Source organism: Prunus dulcis, unplaced genomic scaffold (genome assembly GCF_902201215.1).
Source record: "Prunus dulcis unplaced genomic scaffold, ALMONDv2, whole genome shotgun sequence".
NCBI lineage: Eukaryota > Viridiplantae > Streptophyta > Magnoliopsida > Rosales > Rosaceae > Prunus > Prunus dulcis.
In genome coordinates, this window is record NW_023010090.1 from 25,347 (window position 1) to 45,203 (window position 19,857).

General features: G+C 38.5%; 1 protein-coding gene across 1 annotated transcript; it reads left to right on the forward strand.

Moving 5' to 3' along the window:
* The first annotated feature begins 19 nt into the window (after nucleotides 1–19).
* LOC117612849 (protein ACCELERATED CELL DEATH 6-like) lies at nucleotides 20–9,729 on the forward strand. Its single transcript, XM_034341489.1, has 3 exons — nucleotides 20–83; nucleotides 1,174–1,700; nucleotides 9,556–9,729. Exons 1-3 carry the CDS (start codon nucleotides 20–22, stop codon nucleotides 9,727–9,729), a joined length of 765 nt encoding a protein of 254 aa, XP_034197380.1.
* The last annotated feature ends 10,128 nt before the right edge of the window (nucleotides 9,730–19,857 follow it).

The window sequence follows — 19,857 nt, forward strand, 5'->3', positions numbered from 1 at the left end:
AAAAAACAGGCAGAACTAGATGAACATAGAAATTCAAGGCAAGTCCTCGTTATTTGCTGCAATTCTAGGCCGCCAGAAAAAAGGTTCGTACATTGAAATAATAATTCTTATTTTTTATTTATACAGTTAATATGACTTTTCCTTTTCAAATTATTGTCTTATTTACAACCCATCATTTTATTTTTCTGTAAATAAAACCCAACTATTATAAGTAAAATCCGATAACTATGATCTAACTCATCAAGTTACCTAACTAAGCTTAAAATCTGATTTATTGTACATTTTCAGATTACAAAAATACTCCTAATTAATTATAGTGTTTACCAATATGCATATTAATGGTGTTTCAATTTTGCATAAATTTTAAATTAATATTGGTCAGATAATTTTTATATCAACAATTTCAGGTTTTAATAGTTCTCTATAGTTCTTGAAATTAATTTTTTCAAAAAGAATGTGTTTTTGCTCCCTATAGTTCTTGATCCCTATGTTTTAGGTTCTGTAAATTACCTACATTTTCTAGGTACATTAAAATACAACAAACTAAGGTAATTAATTCTTAGTTAACTAAAAAAGAATTATTGGTAATTAATTTACCTATACAATCCGGGTAAGTTCTTATATATACCTAAAAAATATATTTAAATTAGTACCCTTTTTTATTTTTTTATAAATAGCTTGCCTATTTGTTCATAAATAATGTACAATTTTTTCATACAATAATGTGCCTATTTTTTTTCATAAATAATGTACCTATTTATTTTATAGAACTACTTTCAATAGTAACGTTGTATTTTGTTACACGAGCTTGAGGAATTTTGAACTAATTTTGATTGTAGCTCATTATTCCATTGCTTAAAATTAGGTACTTAAAAAATTGTCAACAATAATCAAAGAGTGATTTAATGGCATAACTGGTAAATAAAATCAAATTACATGGACACATCCTATATGGCATCTAATTTTAAAATTGGGTTTTACTTAAAGTTTTATTATTGATACGTGGGTTATGGTCTAGAATTTTTGAATTGTAAGGGGCTATATTAATGTGACTTTTTTTTTGGTCGCAGTGACCAGATAGATTTTGATAGATGTTACAACCTCTTCATAGAAAAACATTATCATTATAATCATGTAATTCTAATTTATACTTGATTCATTTACTGGTGCCAGAAGTCCTAAAGATAATATCCAATATGGAAGCAAATATTTTGAATTCAAAAGATGAGAAAGGGAGGACTCCACTACATTGTGCAGCATCAATTGGTTATCTAGAAGGAGTTCGCTTCTTAGGCAGACGTCTAGTGGATTCTCATCGAGAGGATCATTGTGGCAACTTTCCGATACATTTTGCATCAAGCAAAGGTCACGTCCACATTGTTAAGGAGTTGCTTCGATATTGTCCCGATTCAATGGAATTGAGGAACTCAAGTGACCAAAATATACCCCATGTTGCAGCAAGAAGTGGCGAGGACAATCTTGTCAAATATTTTCTCAAGAAGGTCGAGTTTCAAATGTTGATAAACCAAAAAGACAACAGAGGAAATACTCCTTTGCTGGCAAAGACGTACGATCATCCCAAGGTTGTGCACCTTTTCATTTTGGATACGAGGATCAACTTAAAGGTCTTGAATGATAGGGGCATGACAGCTCTTGGCATTTCAGAAAGCACTTTGGAAACTAGTGCATCATATCATGGGGTAAGTTTGTGCTATATCTACTTTTATCATATTATTGATGATGACGATTTTGGCTATCATAACCAAGGGACTTCCTTGTTTTATTTAGTATGTTAGGCACAAGTCAGCATTTAGTAGTCTAGAAATTGAACAAAGAACTAAAAGGAGAAACAACTAATTGAGAAAATACTGAAAACAATTTAGGCTGATAAAAATAAGCTGTAATGGATGATTTAAAATAGGGATCATCATTTGGCCCGTGAAATGCGGGCCAAAGTTGACAGGACTCGCCACAGTTTTTCCCTAGGAATCAGTGACGAACCCTACTTCCCTTCTGCCAACTAACTATTGACGATCCCACCTTACTAAAAAGCTCTTTAACTCCAATTTAAACGAATAACTCGTTTGACTCCTGCCAAAAAAACAATGGTTAGAGTCTCCTTTGTAACTGCAATGATTCCTACTTTTAACCTGCAAAAAACATTAAAATGACTTCCCAACTTTCAGCATACGAAAACTACCAAGTACAAATGCAAGCAGTTCTAAAGACTCAGACCAAAAATCAAACATCAATCCAAAATGGGTTTCAGACCCGTCATAGCTACAAACACATTGTAACCACAACCAAACAATAAAACTGAATTATAAATAAGCATTTAATCTCACCTACGTTTCAATCGGGCTTCAGGCTAACTGAAAAATTCAAAACCAAACTCAATAAAAATAACTATTTCACGGCTGCACCTAGGTTAACCCAGGTTGCCTAAGTACCCTTGCAAAGGAATCAGGTCACACGTAGTTTTTCCAAATAAAAGGATCATATTTCAAAAACATACAGATATTGTCCAAGCATAATAACCAATATCACACCTACGCATAGCTCTCACGAAGCACACGCTCAATAAAATCACACCGTCGTTCCCATTATACCTTTATCATTACATAAACAACTTTCCCAAACACGCACAACGGAATCCACACTCCTTTGTGGCTGAAATTAAATCCCCAGACATGCATGACGGAATCCTCAATACCTGTGCGGCTGAAACTCAAACCACTATCCCAAATCCCCAAAATGCACTGTCATAAATTTATATAATAAAAACTCAATCCACAACCAGGTTTCCAATAAGTCAAAAAAACATTATTCACTTAGTAAATAATAATAACTTTAGATGAACACATAAGACATTTACAATAATAATAATATCCAATATCTAAATAATCCAATTTATAACACATAAAACTCACCATTTCCTTCTCTAATTTTGTACCCATTTTCTATGTATGTATACATATCTATACTACACAACCCACACCATCATTATGTACCAAGGGAAAACAATCCAGCACGGGGATCGTTTTAACTAGACCACATGGCAGAATCCTCAATACTCATGTGGCTAGGGAATGAGCAGTCCAACTGGAGAAATATTGCTCCCAAACATGCATGGTAGAATCTTCAATACACGTGTGGCTGAATATCTCTCTTTGGTGCGCAGACTGCCGGTCAAGGCATACAGCACACCCTGCCAAGGGTGCCTGGGTAATCAACATCTCACACGTCGAAAAATACCTCAACGCATGTGTGGTTATCATCCAAATCGAGTCGAAAAGGGTACATATGACGGTGCAATTCACAAACCCATATCCCAATATTATATATATATATATATATATAACGGCCCCTACTTCCCACCCAACATGCAATCTTTATACATAATAGCCATAACTAGCCGGAAAGTACCCAAACCGTGAGCCCTAATTGGATGTTTTAAACGATCTTTAAAACCTCAAAATTGATCTACAATAATAAATGGATAGAGTATGGAGAGTAGATGAAGTTCAAACTTCACTCGACTAAAACGATGGCTGGAGTCGCTGGAAACGGCTTCAGAAACTTTGAAAATCGCCGCCCTTCCAGTCATTTCAACTGCGAATCCTTGGGTTTTTGAGCTGGGAAATGGCCTGGGTTGGGTAGAGGACGGAGATACGAAGATTTTGGGACCGGTCTTGCCTGAAACGGTGGTTGGAGTTGGGAGAAATTGAGCCAAAGTGGCTGGCCTATTACGCTTTATACCAATATTGATACCTCAATAAGTCAGTGTTTATACTTTATACTAGAATCTCAGATAATTGTGTTTAATTATTTAAAATGTAAGGAATACAAACCGCCAAAAATATTATTGAAAACATTAGTATTTTGAAAGTCCTTTTTTCATACTTAGTCAATATTGATATAGACTGTATCTTATATTAAAACTTGATTATCATATTTTGATTTGTTGAGAATTTGATTTTCTAGTATTTTTAATTGAATCCAAATAAGGGGTACTTCCTTACTTACATTGTACACTTAAGTAAATGAAGTAATATAAAAATAAATGAAATTAATACTTAACAAGAAAATTAAGGCAATAAGGCAATATAGGGCAAGGTGGGAGCCTACTTGGCCAGGCCCAACTTGGAAAGCCCTTCTATGCTCGGCCCGATAGGCGGCCCAAGCCAATCCCTTTGAAACCTTAGCTCGACCTGAAAAATAAAAAAGCTCATAAAAATCCGACCCGAACCCAACTATGCCCAATGAAGATCCCTAATTTAAAATATACCATACATCGTGTTGCAGATCCACTAGAAGTTATGTTGCTTTTGAGCACGGTATGTTATGGAGGGACCTAACTGTTTGACAATGTTGTTGTACTTGACAATTTACATTATCAAAACATGAAGAAGGGATCTAAAGTTGATGACCGGTCAGTTTGGTTAGAGAGTAATATTAGTGTCAATGCAGCAGAGCTACCGGCTAGCTCTTTTGTACAACTAGTGGTTTGTGGCCAAACAGATCGATCGTGTGCCCAGATTGTCTCCAACATGTTGGGTAGAGTTATTACTCATTTTGATAACGAGGTGGGGCAGAAGTACATAATATAGAACCCATTCTATATGTAGTAAGGATTGCAGCAGAATTAAGAGCTAGGTCTTTGGAACTGTGAGAACTAACAAGAGGGGTCTCAAGGGTATCTAATCTTCATGTCAGACATCGCAATAGAATTTGGTGTTGGAGTTTAGATTAACTTTTTCTAAATAAAGTTAATTTTAGGGAGCTGATTTTCCCACTCCTATTTTCTCTACTTACACTCCCTTTTATTTTTTAATATTTTTTAATAAATTTTTTTTTTGTTCTTTTTATTTCCTATTCTACCCCCACCACCTAAACCCTTATTGATAAAAATACTCAAAACCCCCCACGCCTCCACCCCTCATATTCTTCTGCCCCACCGCACCACCGCCCAGCCCCCTTCCTAATCTCCACCCATGGGAGGACCCACAAAGGCTAAATCTGGCCTCCCTCATCCCCGTGCCCCCAGCTTCATCATCACTGCAAACAAACCACAAGAATCGCAGTGACCACCCATGCCTCAACCTGCACAACCAAATCGTATCACAGCGTTAACACTCACAAAATCAAATTCGCCCCCTCTTTCCCAGCACCTCATTAAGTCGAACTCACCCCTATTTCAAAAACCTAATTCTCTACTCTCTATGCAAATTTTAAAAAAAAAAATTGGAAAGAGGGAATGGATTCAATCCAGTACAATAATTTTGCCTTTGTGCCTTAACTTGTATTTGGTTAGAGAGTGAAATAGGGCTGATGGGATCTGGCTGGGGGTGGTGGTGGACATCGAAGAGGAACATAAGCTTTGGAGAGGTTGTGGCGAGCTTTTGTTGTTGGGGGTGGGCATGTGGGTGGGGTAAGAAGGAAAGACATAACACAGAGGGAGACGAGGTGGGTGGTGGTGAGTGGTGGGTTATGTGTGGTTAGCTTGAGAGAGAAAGATCAAAGATCATTTGCTTAATATTACAGGAGCTGAAATTAAATTCACAAATTCACAAATTTTCTATTTTGTTTTTTATTTTCTGTTAACTTCTTAATTTCAATTATCAAAAAATCTTAATTCAGTAAGGATAGAATAGGAAAGAGAAAAAATAAAAAAGAACAAAATTAATTAAAAAGTATTAAAAAATAAAAGGGAGTAAGTGGAGAAAAGGGGAGTGGGAAAATCAGATCCCTAATTTTATTGTCATATAGTACTTAATTAATAATGGGACCACAAAAAAACCCTAGCCCTCTTTCTCCCAAAAAACACTCTTAGAGCCTTTTCCACCTTGAGGGGGGAAGAAGCCATTGTTCTTCCCCCCTCTCCTCTCTTCTCTTCCTCTCTTCCTCCTTTCACCTCTTCCCCCATTTTCAAAGACAAAGGGTTTTCCCTATTTGTCTTAGTTTTGTTATGATTTTCATCCAACCATTAGTAGAAGCTGCGGCTCAGCGTCGGATCTTCACCAACCATTAGACAAAAGTACTTAATTAATAATGTGAAAATCAGCTCCCTAATTTTATTGTCATATAGTACTTAATTAATAATGTTTTCTAATTATTTATTAATTAATAATATTGCCAGACCACATAGCACCATATTAGTGGGTTTACGTGGCATATCTATTTAGTAAATTTAGGTTTTAGCCACAAAAAAATTTTCACTTTTGGGAAAAGCCAAAGCTTTTTCAAAAAAGACAGAAAAACCTCTTAACTTTCAAATCAAAGACATGCAAATGTAAAGGATGCCTTAGAAAATCCAAAAATAAATAAGGGCAATTTTGTCCATTTTGACTTCTTTTAAAAAATTTATCTCTCCTTTGGGTTTTTCCAAAGTCTCCCTATCTATTTTCACATAAGCAATTAATAGATTTGTTAACGGCAAAAGTGACTCGATAAACTAAAACCTTAATTAAATTTTTTAAAAAAGAACATCCCTCATCTTCTTCCCCAAACCCTAGCACCCTACCATCTCCTCACTGCCACCCACCCCCACCGACCGTTACCCATCTCCACCGCACCTTCTTAGCGCTGCCGCCCATGCCCTCCTCTCTCTCTCTCTCTCTCTCTCTCTCTCTCTCTCTCTCTCTCTCTCTCTCTCTTCAAAACACGAGTTGGGTTCTGTCTCCATTGAATTTGACACCCTCAGGGACGTTGCGTTCAAACTCCAACTTCATTTCAAACACCCAATCTCCCACTGTCCACATGTCCTAAGCTCTCTCATGTCATTTCCTCCTCTATATCCTCACCTTTCCACCACATTTCCTTATCTTGCCTCTAGTTCAAGCTGTCTGTAAACACGAATTTCCTGCGACAAATGAGACAAGAACACGTGTACAAAATAATATTTGTATTTATGAAGTTTAGGGTTACAATATCTGTATTGAATCCTCTGATTCGATCTCCAAAGTGTTTAAAGAAAATTTGTGTTTGATACAAGGGTCGTAGAGACTTGATCTTGATCAAACGGGTAGCACGACGCTTGTTTAGTGTATGGGATTTTTCTATGGTGAAGGAACCGGCACGTATTTGTTGTGCTTGGTGGCTCTTCCAAAGTAGGGTGAAGAATGTAGAGAGTTTTCTGTTTCTTCTGAGTGCTAGGTTTTTTCTCTGACCCATCTTTCGTCTTGAGACCTCCTATTTATAGGCTTTTGTAGGATGCTTGACCTAAATAACTTTCCCTATTTAAAACCTTGTTTTGTGGGATTTTGATTTGATTTAAATCAATTCCCATAATCTGGCAATTCAACCAGATTATCTTCAATTGATTAACCTGATTAATATTTTATTTAAATCAAGGTCAATCACAGAAGATTCTTTCCTTTAATTTTGTCTTCATCTTGAACCGTTTGATGCACTCCGTCAGATGTTGCCATGTGTCATTTTTGACAACTAATCCGATTTTGATGAGTCACATGCCACATAGGCGAATTACGAGGCCCACAATTTAATCCACCGAACTGTAATTATTTTCTTGTCCAATGGAATTTATTGCACCAAAATTTCTTTGTCTACACTGGCTCTTCCCTCGACGACGACAACCCCATTGTTCAACAAGTCATCCATCTCATATCAATGGGAACCACATCGGGTTGGATCTGAACTCCATGATGATTTGACTAGCCCATCATCATCGAATCCCTTCTTTCCATATCGCTTTCTCCTTCTATGCCTTCGAATTCGCCTACCCAATCAACGCCACCAAAAACTGCTCGCCAAATCCTTGCATTCGATACCACGCAGCTTGTTCTCCCCAAACCCTTGCAATCGTTAAGTCTTGAGGGAAAGTAAGATTTCGAGAGTAGAGAGACGAAGAATGAGTTTTGATACTTACGAGATTGAGCTCGAGTGGGTTTAGATTGGTCAAATTTTTTGAGGCAAAGTGTAAAATTTTTTGGTGTGAATGGAATTGAGTAAAAGGCATAAGTCCTTAGAACTTTTAAAGAACTTGAAATATATATGGCATCAGTTTAAATATCGATTGATGCTACTTCATTGGCAAGGATTGCCAAGCATTAGTAGCGAGGTCTTTATAAACCTATGGTCCTCCTATTACTTATGGAACTAGTGCCTTAAGAGACTAACAACATCGGTTTCTGAGTTTACCGATGCCTAAAGTGAATTTTCACATAGTGAAATCTGGTAAAATATCACATGGAATTAAGGGAACTCAATAGGAACTTTATTATTGTGGTAAATACTAACCCAATTCACCTAATTTAGATAAGGTCAATGACTAAAATATAGCATCTAATTTTACAATAATGTAATTAAAAAACCTCAAAATCACACACATTCTTCGCCGCCTCCTCTGCCACCACCTCCTCCAACTGAAGACCAACTCCGGCGCCCTTTATTCATCCTAAAAAATAGAACATTTTGTGTACTTTAGGGCACTCAAACCTTCCCTCAAACGAGGAAGCCTCAACCACAAACCACAAACCACAAACCAACTTTATTTTTGTGATATTTGTTCAATTACACAATATTTATATTAAAAGACAACGGTTTTTTTAGAAGAAAAAAATTATTTGATCAATACCGATTCGTGCACGATTTGTACCGAATTCCTCATACTCTAGAGTTATATAAATAGATCAATTTAAACTTACAAAAATTTATATGTTTTAAACCCTTATGTATATTATATTTTTATTTTTTAGGTATATACAATAGATTCGGCAATGTGGTGTATATTTTTATGTTATTCTTATATTGGTATGTAGACTTATACAATAGCAATTGCAATGCAGTGCGTATTTATGTGTTACTTATATATTGATAATTTTAGACTTAGAGAATAGAAATTGCAATGCAGTGTGTATTTTTATGTCACTTTTATATTGGTTTTGTTTAGGCTTTTAGAATAGAAAGGGCAATGCAACTTGTATTTTTATGTTATTATTGGTATACTTAGGCTTTTATAATAAAACTACAATGCAGTATGCGTCTTTTTTATCTTCATATTTAAAAAAAAAAAAAACATTTTTTAATTAAATTAAATGAAAATGGTGTCACATGACAATTGGTGGTGGGGTGGTGGCCGGAGATGGTGGTCAATGAGTGATAGCGAAGGATGGCAGTGGTGACTAGTGTCGGCGGTGGAAGAGGGCATTGGCTGGTGGCGGTTGGTGGCAGGTGGCAATGGGGGTTTATAGTGGTGCCAAAAATAAGAAGGGAAAAGGAGAAAAACATAAATGTTAGTCATGCCTATAGGTGTAGCACATGGGCTTACTCATTGACATTTAACAAAACAAAATTTAAAACTAAAATTGGCCATCATATACTAATTATTAAAGTTTTTTTTCCATCACTATACACTAATTTTGTATAGAATTAATACATTTGACACTCTAAATTCGAGACAACTACAATTTAGATTTTATTATTGTTTTTTGAGTTGGGATTAATTTTTGATGCTACACCTACATGAACGATTCTTATGCCTTGGTTTCAAGCAGCAAAGTTTTCAATATAATAATAATAATACGAGTTACGCAGGTGATACCTGCTGTGAAAGAAGAACCAAATGGCGTGATCCAGTTATATTCCTCAGAGAAAAATGCAAGAGACTTGAGCAGCCTACCTGAACTTGATCAAATTTTGGTTGAGCCAGGTATGGAAACAAAAAGAACTACTGCCGCTGCTGTTCAATTCAGCAGCACACAGCAATAGCAACAGCTTGGTGGCTGATATATAGACTGGTAAATTGCTTGGAATACCCAAAAACTTGGTTGGAAGAGACACGTGGCATGCTGATGATTGTGGCAACCATGATATCGACTACAAATTCTGAGGAGAATATACTCATGTTGTTTCCTTGTGTGTTGAAGGAACTACACCGGATTGCTAAAGTAAACTATCTATTTGACGATGGTGAATGAGTTTAACGATATCCAGCTGGTTGTGTTTGGCTAGTGAGCTGTGTTTGCCTTAATTTGCTTCTGTTAGAATTTGTTAAGAGTGAGTCAGAATGATCAGTTTGTTTATTAATCTGAAATTTATTTTGATTTCCTCCATATATATATACAGACACAGTCCTCTTCTATTGAGGGACACCCTTTAGGGTCCCCTACAAATATTTTTTCAACGATCCAAAGAATCCATTTTTTCAGTCTACATTCATAGATCATTCCTCCCAAAACTTAGACAAATCGGAAACCGTTTCAATATTTAATGGTGTCATACAAAATCAATGAATAAGGTGCTTCAAGAAAGTATTAAAATTTCAATAATTCAATTTATGGTCAAACGATATCAGAATCAAGGGATTTTTTATTTTATTTTATTTTATTTTATTTTTTTGTAGAGATGATCTATGATCTTTGAATGAGTCTCTATAAAATAGATGGTTTGGATTAGTGAAATACAATACGGAGGTTTTTGTACAAGTTCAATTTTAACTAAAACATAAAGAGCATGAATGTGGATGCTCTAAGCTTCGCTTAGCAACTAAGCAAGTACAAAGACAAGACATTTAGACACGCCACTTTAGGAAGGAAAACTAAGAGGAGAGTGAAATATTTATCGGGGAGAGTGAAATATTTTATCGGGTTGAGAAAATGTAAAATTTTAGGTCAAGTGACGCAAAAGTTAATATAGAAACGCAAAGTTTCATAATACGAGGGTTTTGATAAAAACGGCCCTAGTATAGCAGTTAATATGACATGATGCATGTAGAAACCAATGTGGTTGATAATAATGTCAAACGACTTTTAGTATTCAGAAATTGCCGTTGTTATTTGCAATTTTACACGACAAAAGTGTATTTTTGCGGACGTGGTATATTGAGTTAATATGACGCTCTTTATGAATAAACCACCGTGGTTATTTACAATTTTACATGATATAATTTGGGTTCCAACTCTAAGTCAAGTCGCATACGCCCTTGGCTCTCTCCACTTCTTTAAAGGTTCGGATTTGGGTGGGAGGTAATAATTTGGATGTTGGTATGTGTGTGTCTCTCTCACCTCTCTAAAGGTCCAAAATATTGATGACACACACATCACCAACTTCCAAAATATTGTATTTCCCACATTGGCGGTTCGATTGTGATGAGGAACATAGCTCCCAGTGGTAAGATTTCATATCTCTAAGGATACGACAGTTTTCCATATAAACCATCGTGTTTTTACTCTATACTTGTCATTTTGTTGATCTACCGTTGTAGGTTACCAAAACCCAGAAAATAAATCTTTAAAAGCAATACAAATTTCAGACGACGGTAGTCATAGAACGACAGTTGTATAAAGGAAATAGAGACGAAGGTATTTTTCAATTAACGAGGTGGATTCCTATAATATTATACGACGCTCATTGTGAAGAAACCGACGTGGTTAGGTCAAACAACCCAATGCTATATTCTACACATTTACCACTACCATTTTTTTATACACACTGTCGTGGTGTACTAACTTAATACATTGCGACGTTTTACATTTAGACGTCATTATCTACACTACTAGTGATGTGGTTCGCTGTAACTTTATATGAGAGTAATGTTATAAATACTGTCGTAGTACATGAGAATGTCCTACGTCGAGAAATTTATTTTCACGGTCATGGTATATGACATTAATACAACTCCGATTTCCAAACGTCGTTGTCTTTAATTTCTACGTCAGTAGCTTCACACCCACTGACAGGACCCGTCCTGAATTCCTTGGATTCCGCGACGAATCTTGTGATTTTTCCGCTATCAATGCCGAACCCATTTACTAAAGACGGACGAGACATTCTGTTGAAATTTTGGCAGAGTCTCCCCTGAAAAATGGACATTTCCCAAAAAAATTCGACCTTTTAACTGAAAAAGATAGTCCCAAACAACAGCATGCACAATGTAGAAACATGCAATGTACAAAATAGGCCTCCTTACATCCAACCCTGTCGCAGGCGATAACAGAGCAATACTAAAGAATTCCAGTTTACAAACGCAATAAATTTCAACAGAAATAAAAATGATTAAACGTAGCCCTATAGAAGTCTAGGGCTTGGCAGTAGAAGTCACATATCGGCCGCTCGTTTCAAGTCTAGCTATTTCATGGGGGTTCACTTTGCAAAATCCAAGGGGAGATGTCGTATAGTAGTATAGCTGAACAAAAATAAAAATGATTAAACGTAGCCCTACAGAAGTCTGGGGCTTAGTAGTGCAAGTCACGTCTCGGCTGCTCGTTTCAAGTCTAGCTATTGTGACAGGAGCCGACCCAAATTCAACTTTGGAATCTGAGCCGGACCCAGTGTGTGTCCAACACCTAGCAGGTGCCAGGCACATTTGACCAAATTGCCCTTCCAACTAAGACTAAAAATCCTTTTAAGGTTTGCATTCTGCCGAAAATTCGGTAGAGTATTCTTTGCAATTCACTCGTTTCCCAAATTTTCACCTGTAACACCCCGACTCCAAATTAAATTTTTATTTTAATCGATTTAATTAAAATTACGAATTTACCCTTGGGGTAGGGGTAAATTGGTCACTTTCTTATCCGGAAGGATTTTGGGACCATGAATGGTATTTTTGGGTAGGTGGTACCGAGATGAATTCGTAGACAGGCGGTAGGCTTGAATCGGAGTTGTAACGAAAAAGTTACGGGCAAAACACTTCCAGTGGCAAACTTGTAAATATTTCAAAAAGTTTGGTAAAAATCAGATTTTTCACCTCAGCTCTCTCCCTCTCGCGCGACACTCTCTCTCTCCTCAGTCTCTCTCTCTCCCCGACGTCCACTCTCTCTCTCCTCGATTCTCTCTGCTCCGACCACGGCAGGACACGAGACCGGTCCCGTTCGACTCGTCTCGTCGCCCCGACCAAGACCTGCCCGTTTTCCCCGTCGGAAACCACGAACTCTGGCCGCGAGCTCGACGGGTTTGAACCGGAGTTTTCTCGTCGTCGCGCCGCCGCCTCCGCCGCCCAAACCCGGTGATTGAGGTATGGTTTCTCATCCTTTTTACGAGTTCTAGCTGATGTTGGTGTAGGTTTGGATCGATTTTGGGTGTAGAAAACCGATTAGAAAACCTAGGTTTTGGGCTGAATTTCAAAATGAAATTCCGGCCAGTTGCCGCCCGAATTGGGCCTTCCCGTAGTTGATTGAAGTGATCCTGACCTCGAGTAGAAGCTAGGGTAGGAAGGGTGAGCTCGGGTGTGGAGTTTTTCCGTTTTCGGAATTACTCTACACACCCACGCGCTGCCGGAGCGTGTGGCGGCGCGTGGGCGAGTCTGGTGAGGATGTAAATTAACCCGATGAGATCATTAGGTGGTCACGAGCGCATAGGAATTCGCGGATCTCAATTCGGATGTCGTTTGACTATCGAACGGATTTTCGCATATTGTGCGTTATCCGGGTTCGATAGGTTCCGACCGTTAGATTTTTCCCGAATTAAAATATGTTGTTCTAGGAATTCCTAGGACCGTATGGGACTTCACGAATTATGAATCGGAACCCCGGATGTTCCGATTCAAAAATGAAAAGTTTGCGGGTTAGCGATAACCGTAAAATCGTGAACGATTCCTAAACCTGTAATCGGACCTTAGGATACCTTCTTCAACGTGCACGTATGGGGAATTTGGGGAATTAATCATTTAATTTGTGATTTCCGTTTCGACGTAATTCTATATTAATTAACGGTTCGTATCTCGAAATAGGTGTTTCGACTGCACGTACTCAGCAGGCAGGACCCTCACGTGGTCAGGCAGCGTGGGATTATCTGTGAGTGGACTTTGTTTTAATCATATGCATGGTTTTAATTGATGAAAGATTTTGCATAATGTTTTAATGGTTTATGGAATTTATATAGTATATTCATGAAATGATTTTGTTGATCGTGTAGCTTTTGGCTATATATATATATATATATATATCGAGTTTGGCATTTTTGGGTTTGAGAGTGCATTTGTATGGATAGTGGGGAGGTATATTTATATATTTGCTATAGATGAGATATTGGGGTAGTTGGAGGTTGATGTGGAAGAATGTGGTTGTGGAGAGAAGTTGTGTGATTACACTACGTAAGTACCTTCCCCAGTTACTAGTCTCACTCGCGGCGTTGGATGTTCCGGCGTGTGAGACACTTTCCATATGTGGCGTTGGATGTTCCGGCGTATGGAAAGACTTCATATAGAGCTTAGGGTCATCACCATGGCGTTGGATGTTCCGGTGTGTGATGATCCCGTCTGCGCGCGTAGGACATAGTTTGGAAGCTACACATGGCGTTGGATGTTCCGGTGTGGGAGCTTTGGAGTTTCGTCCCCCGGTTGGACCGCTCATCCCTAGACGCAGGATAGCACCTGGAAATCCTGCGGACTAGTCAAACGATCCCCTTGTTGGATTGTTTTCCCGGTACCTAGGTGGTGTGATGAGTATATTGTATAGCTATTTATTATATATATATATATGTATTTTTTTATATATAGATACGTATGGTGGGTTGTGTAAGGAATTTGTAGTTTGAAAGAAGTGGTAAGATTGAGGGAATGGGGATTCTTTTTGAAGGAGATAACTGGTGTTTTTGAAATGTTTAAATGAATTAAGTTTTGAGTTATTATTTATTGTTGCGTGAACCTGCATGCCCTGAGCATTATTTTTTACATGGTGGGGTTACTATGTTGTTTTTAACTGCAAATCTGGTTTTTGTCCACTCACATATTTTCTGTTTTGCGCCCCCCAGCCAGTAGTCGCTCCAGGAAGCGTGCAAGTGGTGTACGAAGCTCAATCTGTGCATCTTTCTAGTTAGGAACTGAGTAATTTCTTTTACTCAACTGTTCTTGTAATCTAAATTCAGTAGATGCTCTGTATCGCCCTTAATAGATTTTACTTGTAAGACCGAAGGCCACTTTAGCGACTTGTAGAATTGTGAAAGCATGCTGATGGTTGGGTTTTTTATTTATTTATTATTACTGTGTGTTGCAGGTTGAGTAAATTTTGTTGGGTTTGCTTAATTAACAGGGGAGACTCTGCCAAATTTTTGGTAGAAAGTCTCAAGTTTTAAATTAGTGGGCCCGGCATCTGGATGATGTCGGAATAAAGACGGGGTCCGCTTCGGGTTCCGGGAAATTCCGGGGCGGGTCCTGTCATAAATCATTCTACCAATTGAAATTGGTCTCAACTTAGAACAACATAAATACATTATCAAGTTCCAAAATAACTTAACTGGACAAATTTTCAGCACTTAAACTTGTGGCTATACCTAGTAACTCTAGATTGCCTATGTACCCTTAACAAGGGATCAAGCCACACGTAGTTCTTTCAATATGCTTGCAAAATAATTCTAGTTCTCATGTTAGTGATAAGCTCACCATTATTCACAAGTTCTAAAGTATATACTTTTCAAATTTCCCAATTCTCAAAACAGTTCATACTCATAACATAAGTAGGCCACTCATTGAACTTCCTCTAACTCATAAATCAATTTTTATATTATTGGTTTGTATATATAAAATAAAACCAACAAGCTCTGAAGACACTTTTATCCTTTCCTTCGAAACTCACATAAGGCTCATTATATATATATATATGTCAACAACTTAATTGGTATATATATATTTTCCTCTTTTACTTGTCAAACAAACTCACCGCTTAAGAAAATAATGGTGATCTGTATAAAATCCTTAAAACTTGTAAACATTCATTCCTTGTCTCATAATATCAGGAAAATAGATATTAAAACCTTTGCCCATAAAATACCAAAATAAAATCCTTAATTTTAGTTTAAAACATCTTAAAACTTAAATTCTCTCCACCTAGGCGTACCCCCATTCCTGATCCGTCAATTCCCTTGATACTGTCAATTCCAATATTATTTTGTCAATTCCCTTAATAATCCGTCAATTCCTTGTGTCGCATTATATGATACATCCTCGCAGGCCTCGATAACACAAAGTCAATCCGAGCCACATTCCTTGTAGGCCTCGGGAACACAAAGTCTACCCGAGCCACATTCCTCGCAGGCCTCAGGGGACCTTTAGTCAATCTTGTTGTGAATTATGAACTAACTCACTCCCCTTTAGACCTTGTTGTTGATGGACTTTGGACAAACTCAGTGATGGATGAGTCTTACACATACACAGAAAATTAACCAAGCATGGATGACACAAGTGTTTATAGAGGTTCAACAATTTGCCTACATCCTCTTGGTGATCCCCTTAAGAAACTTCACTTATGGTGACAGGTTACAACTTTGGTTTACAAAAGAAAACCCTCTTCGAACTCTACCCTCACAATCTATTTCTCTCACACCCTTTGCTCAACACTTGATACACTTGAAAGACTCTCTCTTTCTCATGGATTCTCAGCACTCTCTAGCTTCCAGCTACTTAGCCTCACCTTTGCTGTCATGCTTCATCTTCCCTTCTATGTACAAGCCTTTGGACTAGAGAAATGTCACACCCCGGACCGGCTCCGCCGTAGCACGATATTGTCCGCTTTGGGCCTCCCTCACTGCCCGCACGGTTTTGTTTCTGGGAGCTCACGGAGCAACTTCCCAGGGTGGTCACCCATCCTGAGATTGCTCCAGCCTCCAACTCGCTTAACTTCGGAGTTCCTACAACTCCGAAGCCAGTGAGCTCCCAAAAGGCCTCGTGCTAGATGGATACTGGTGTGCCATATAAGGCTCATCACCCCCTCTCCGTTTGGTTGATGTGGGATCTTACAATCCACACCTCTTAAGGAGTCCGACGTCCTCGTCGGCACACACGCACCACACGGCAGAGTGGCTCTGATACCAAACTGTCACACCCCGGACCGGCTCCGCCGTAGCACGATATTGTCCGCTTTGGGCCTCCCTCACTGCCCGCACGGTTTTGTTTCTGGGAGCTCACGGAGCAACTTCCCAGGTGGTCACCCATCCTGGGATTGCTCCAGCCTCCAACTCGCTTAACTTCGGAGTTCTTACAACTCCGAAGCCAGTGAGCTCCCAAAAGGCCTCGTGCTAGATGGATGCGGGTGTGCCATATAAGGCACATCACCCTCTCTCCGTTTGGTTGATGTGGGATCTTACAAGAAAGGGCTGCAGCTTCCCCCCTGCAATTGTGGCTTTAGTCACCCATCATAGACCATAGTACTTATGCACCAGCCATCCTATGCCTTCACATCAGCCACCCTTTCTAGAGCCAAAGAGTAGGTACTCTTTGAAACAAGTCAACAATCACCCATCAATGTTGTCTTCACCTTTCCAGCAGCTTGCCAACACTCACTTAACTCAGAAGTGACCCAAAAAGTATTTGCAAGACAGTAGAAAGCGATAACACATGAAAAGATAGCTTGAAAATGCGTGAAAAACCAAAACCGCACGACTGGAGCGACGGTCGCCAAGACCCAGCAATCGGTCGCTTTTGCATAGTTTCAAAATCTTCCTCCCAGCTTGAAAAATGACAGATCGCAAGTTCCCAGCGACCGGTCTCTTTCCCCAATCCTTGTATCCTTAGGTGAGCCAATTTTCCAACAATCTCCACCTTGGCGAGCGTAAGACTCCTTGTGAAAATCATTTCCTTCCAGGACATCTGTTTTATCTTGAGAATCATCCTGCTAACTCTCAAGAACTCCACCTCAATCTTTAGCATGGAACAAGATAGAGCAAGCTCAAACAGTACTTGAACTTTGCTGCTGTGACTAGCTTTGTTAGACAATCTGAAGCGTTATCCGTTGTATGAACCTTCCTTATTGTGATGTCTCCGTCATTCACCCAATCCCTTATCCGGTGGTATCTTACATCAATGTGTTTGGATCTTCCGTGGAACACTTGATTCTTCACTAGGCATATAGCACTTTGACTATCACTTTGTATCGCTACCAAGTCTTGAGCTATCCCGAATTCCTTTGCCAATCTCTTTAGCCATACCGCTTCTTTTGAAGCTTCTGTTAGTGCCATATACTCCACTTCAGTATTTGACAAGGCACTAACCGATTGTAGCACTGCTCTCCAACTAATCGGTCCTCCACCACAAGTGAAGACATATCCTATGGTGCATCTCCTCTTGTCTAGATCTCCGGCATAATCTAAATCCAGATAACCCGACACACATGCCTTTCCTTGTTTTCTTTCAAACAATATCCCAAACTTCTTGGTGCCCTTCAAGTACCTGAGAATCCACTTTACTGCTGTCCAATGTTGTTTGCCTGTATTCACCATGTACCTTAACACCATTGATCCAAAACTTCTAGTTGATAGAACTATGAATTCCTAATTTATAGGAATAAGGGAACAAGAGGAATTTTAAGATAATTAGAGAAACAAAAGGAAGAAGCTAAGGAACTGCTTTGAGTTCTGCTTTTAGAATTTTTACTTCGCTGTATTAAGCATGCAAAAGCTTTTGCTTTTCAAACACAATTTTCTATTATTGTCGTCTTTTCAAACACAATGACGGTTTTTTGATCTACCATTGTTGTTTTCTAATCGTCTTTTTCATTTTTTGTAGTAGTGTCTTGAAACAGTAAAAATGCGACGTGGATATTTTTACATTTAAACACGCGAAAGTAACTGTATAAGCACGCTAAAGCTTTTGCTCTTACTGAGTGCTGCAACTTTTACTTTGTCAGGGAATCTTACAAAAGGAACATGGGCTATCAGACTGTTGAAGCACGGGTCCAGATGCTTTTCTCAGGGCTCATGATGTTGGGCAACTTTAATCATCTCTGAGGTCAAGAGGAATAAAATCATAGGGATCTTGACCACCATGAGCGTAATCACTCCACCGCATTTTGGAGGCTGGACTCTTTTGACTCGATGACTTTGGTTGACTGGTAGATGACTGTGATTTGGGAGTGGCATCACTATCATCATCTTCATTCATTTGTGAGGCTTGCAACATTAACTGATGAGCAATTTCTTGCAACTCGGACTTGGATTTTCCCTCGATTAGGAGAGAAGAATGTGAAGTAGCAGGGGATGTCTTTTTCTCAGGCTGAGGATTCTTGACTGGAGGGAAATCAGCATAAATATAATCTGCAATACGTTCAAGTTCAAAATTTATCCCACCATTTGATTGAAAACTGGCGAGATAGGACTCTGGATTCCCAATTAACCTAATATGACCATTTGAGGATCCAAGGGACTTTGTACTTAGCTACAAAATGGAGAAGGTTTGGGAAGAACAACTCAGACTCTTTGAACTTATTTGTATTAGTGAAATAATTGACTAAATCTTGCATTGGAGGGGGAAGAGGTTAATGAATGGACCATGTTTTTCCCACCAGTGATTGAACCAATAAGGGAAAGAACTCTTGAATTTGCTGTCAAAATTTAGGAACCATGAATGACTCAAATCAACTGTTTAGTGAAGCAAGTAGAATACCATGCTTCGAAATAATCATAGTAACTATATTGAAGTTCTGATTGGAGAACTTTGAGATCATAGGGATGACTGCTCCACTCATTCTCACTGATTATTTGATGGATGTAAAAGAATGATAGAGGATGATGTGGGGATCATCTCTGTCTTTGATTGGCTTAATGGTGATGGAATGGGTCTCATGGAGGATGTCTCAGTAATACTTTAGATTTTTAAATGGTGCTGGGGGAACGAAATGACTATTTGGTGGAAAGTAAGATTTGGCAATGGTGATTGGGTTGGCAATGGAATTATATTTTGACTCAATTATGAACAGGTGACTGTTACTCTTGATTATGTATGGAGACGTCTTATGGTAAGAGGCACTGGAGGATTAGTTAGAGCAACATCCTGGAAGGGATCATGACTAGAAATTAAGGCAAATTGAAAACTGGGACGAACCTGGCCGACTGTGGCTCCTAGGTTGGCAAATCTGTTACTAATTTGGATAGGAGAACATCCCGGAAAGGGGACGATCTGGGAAGGAGACT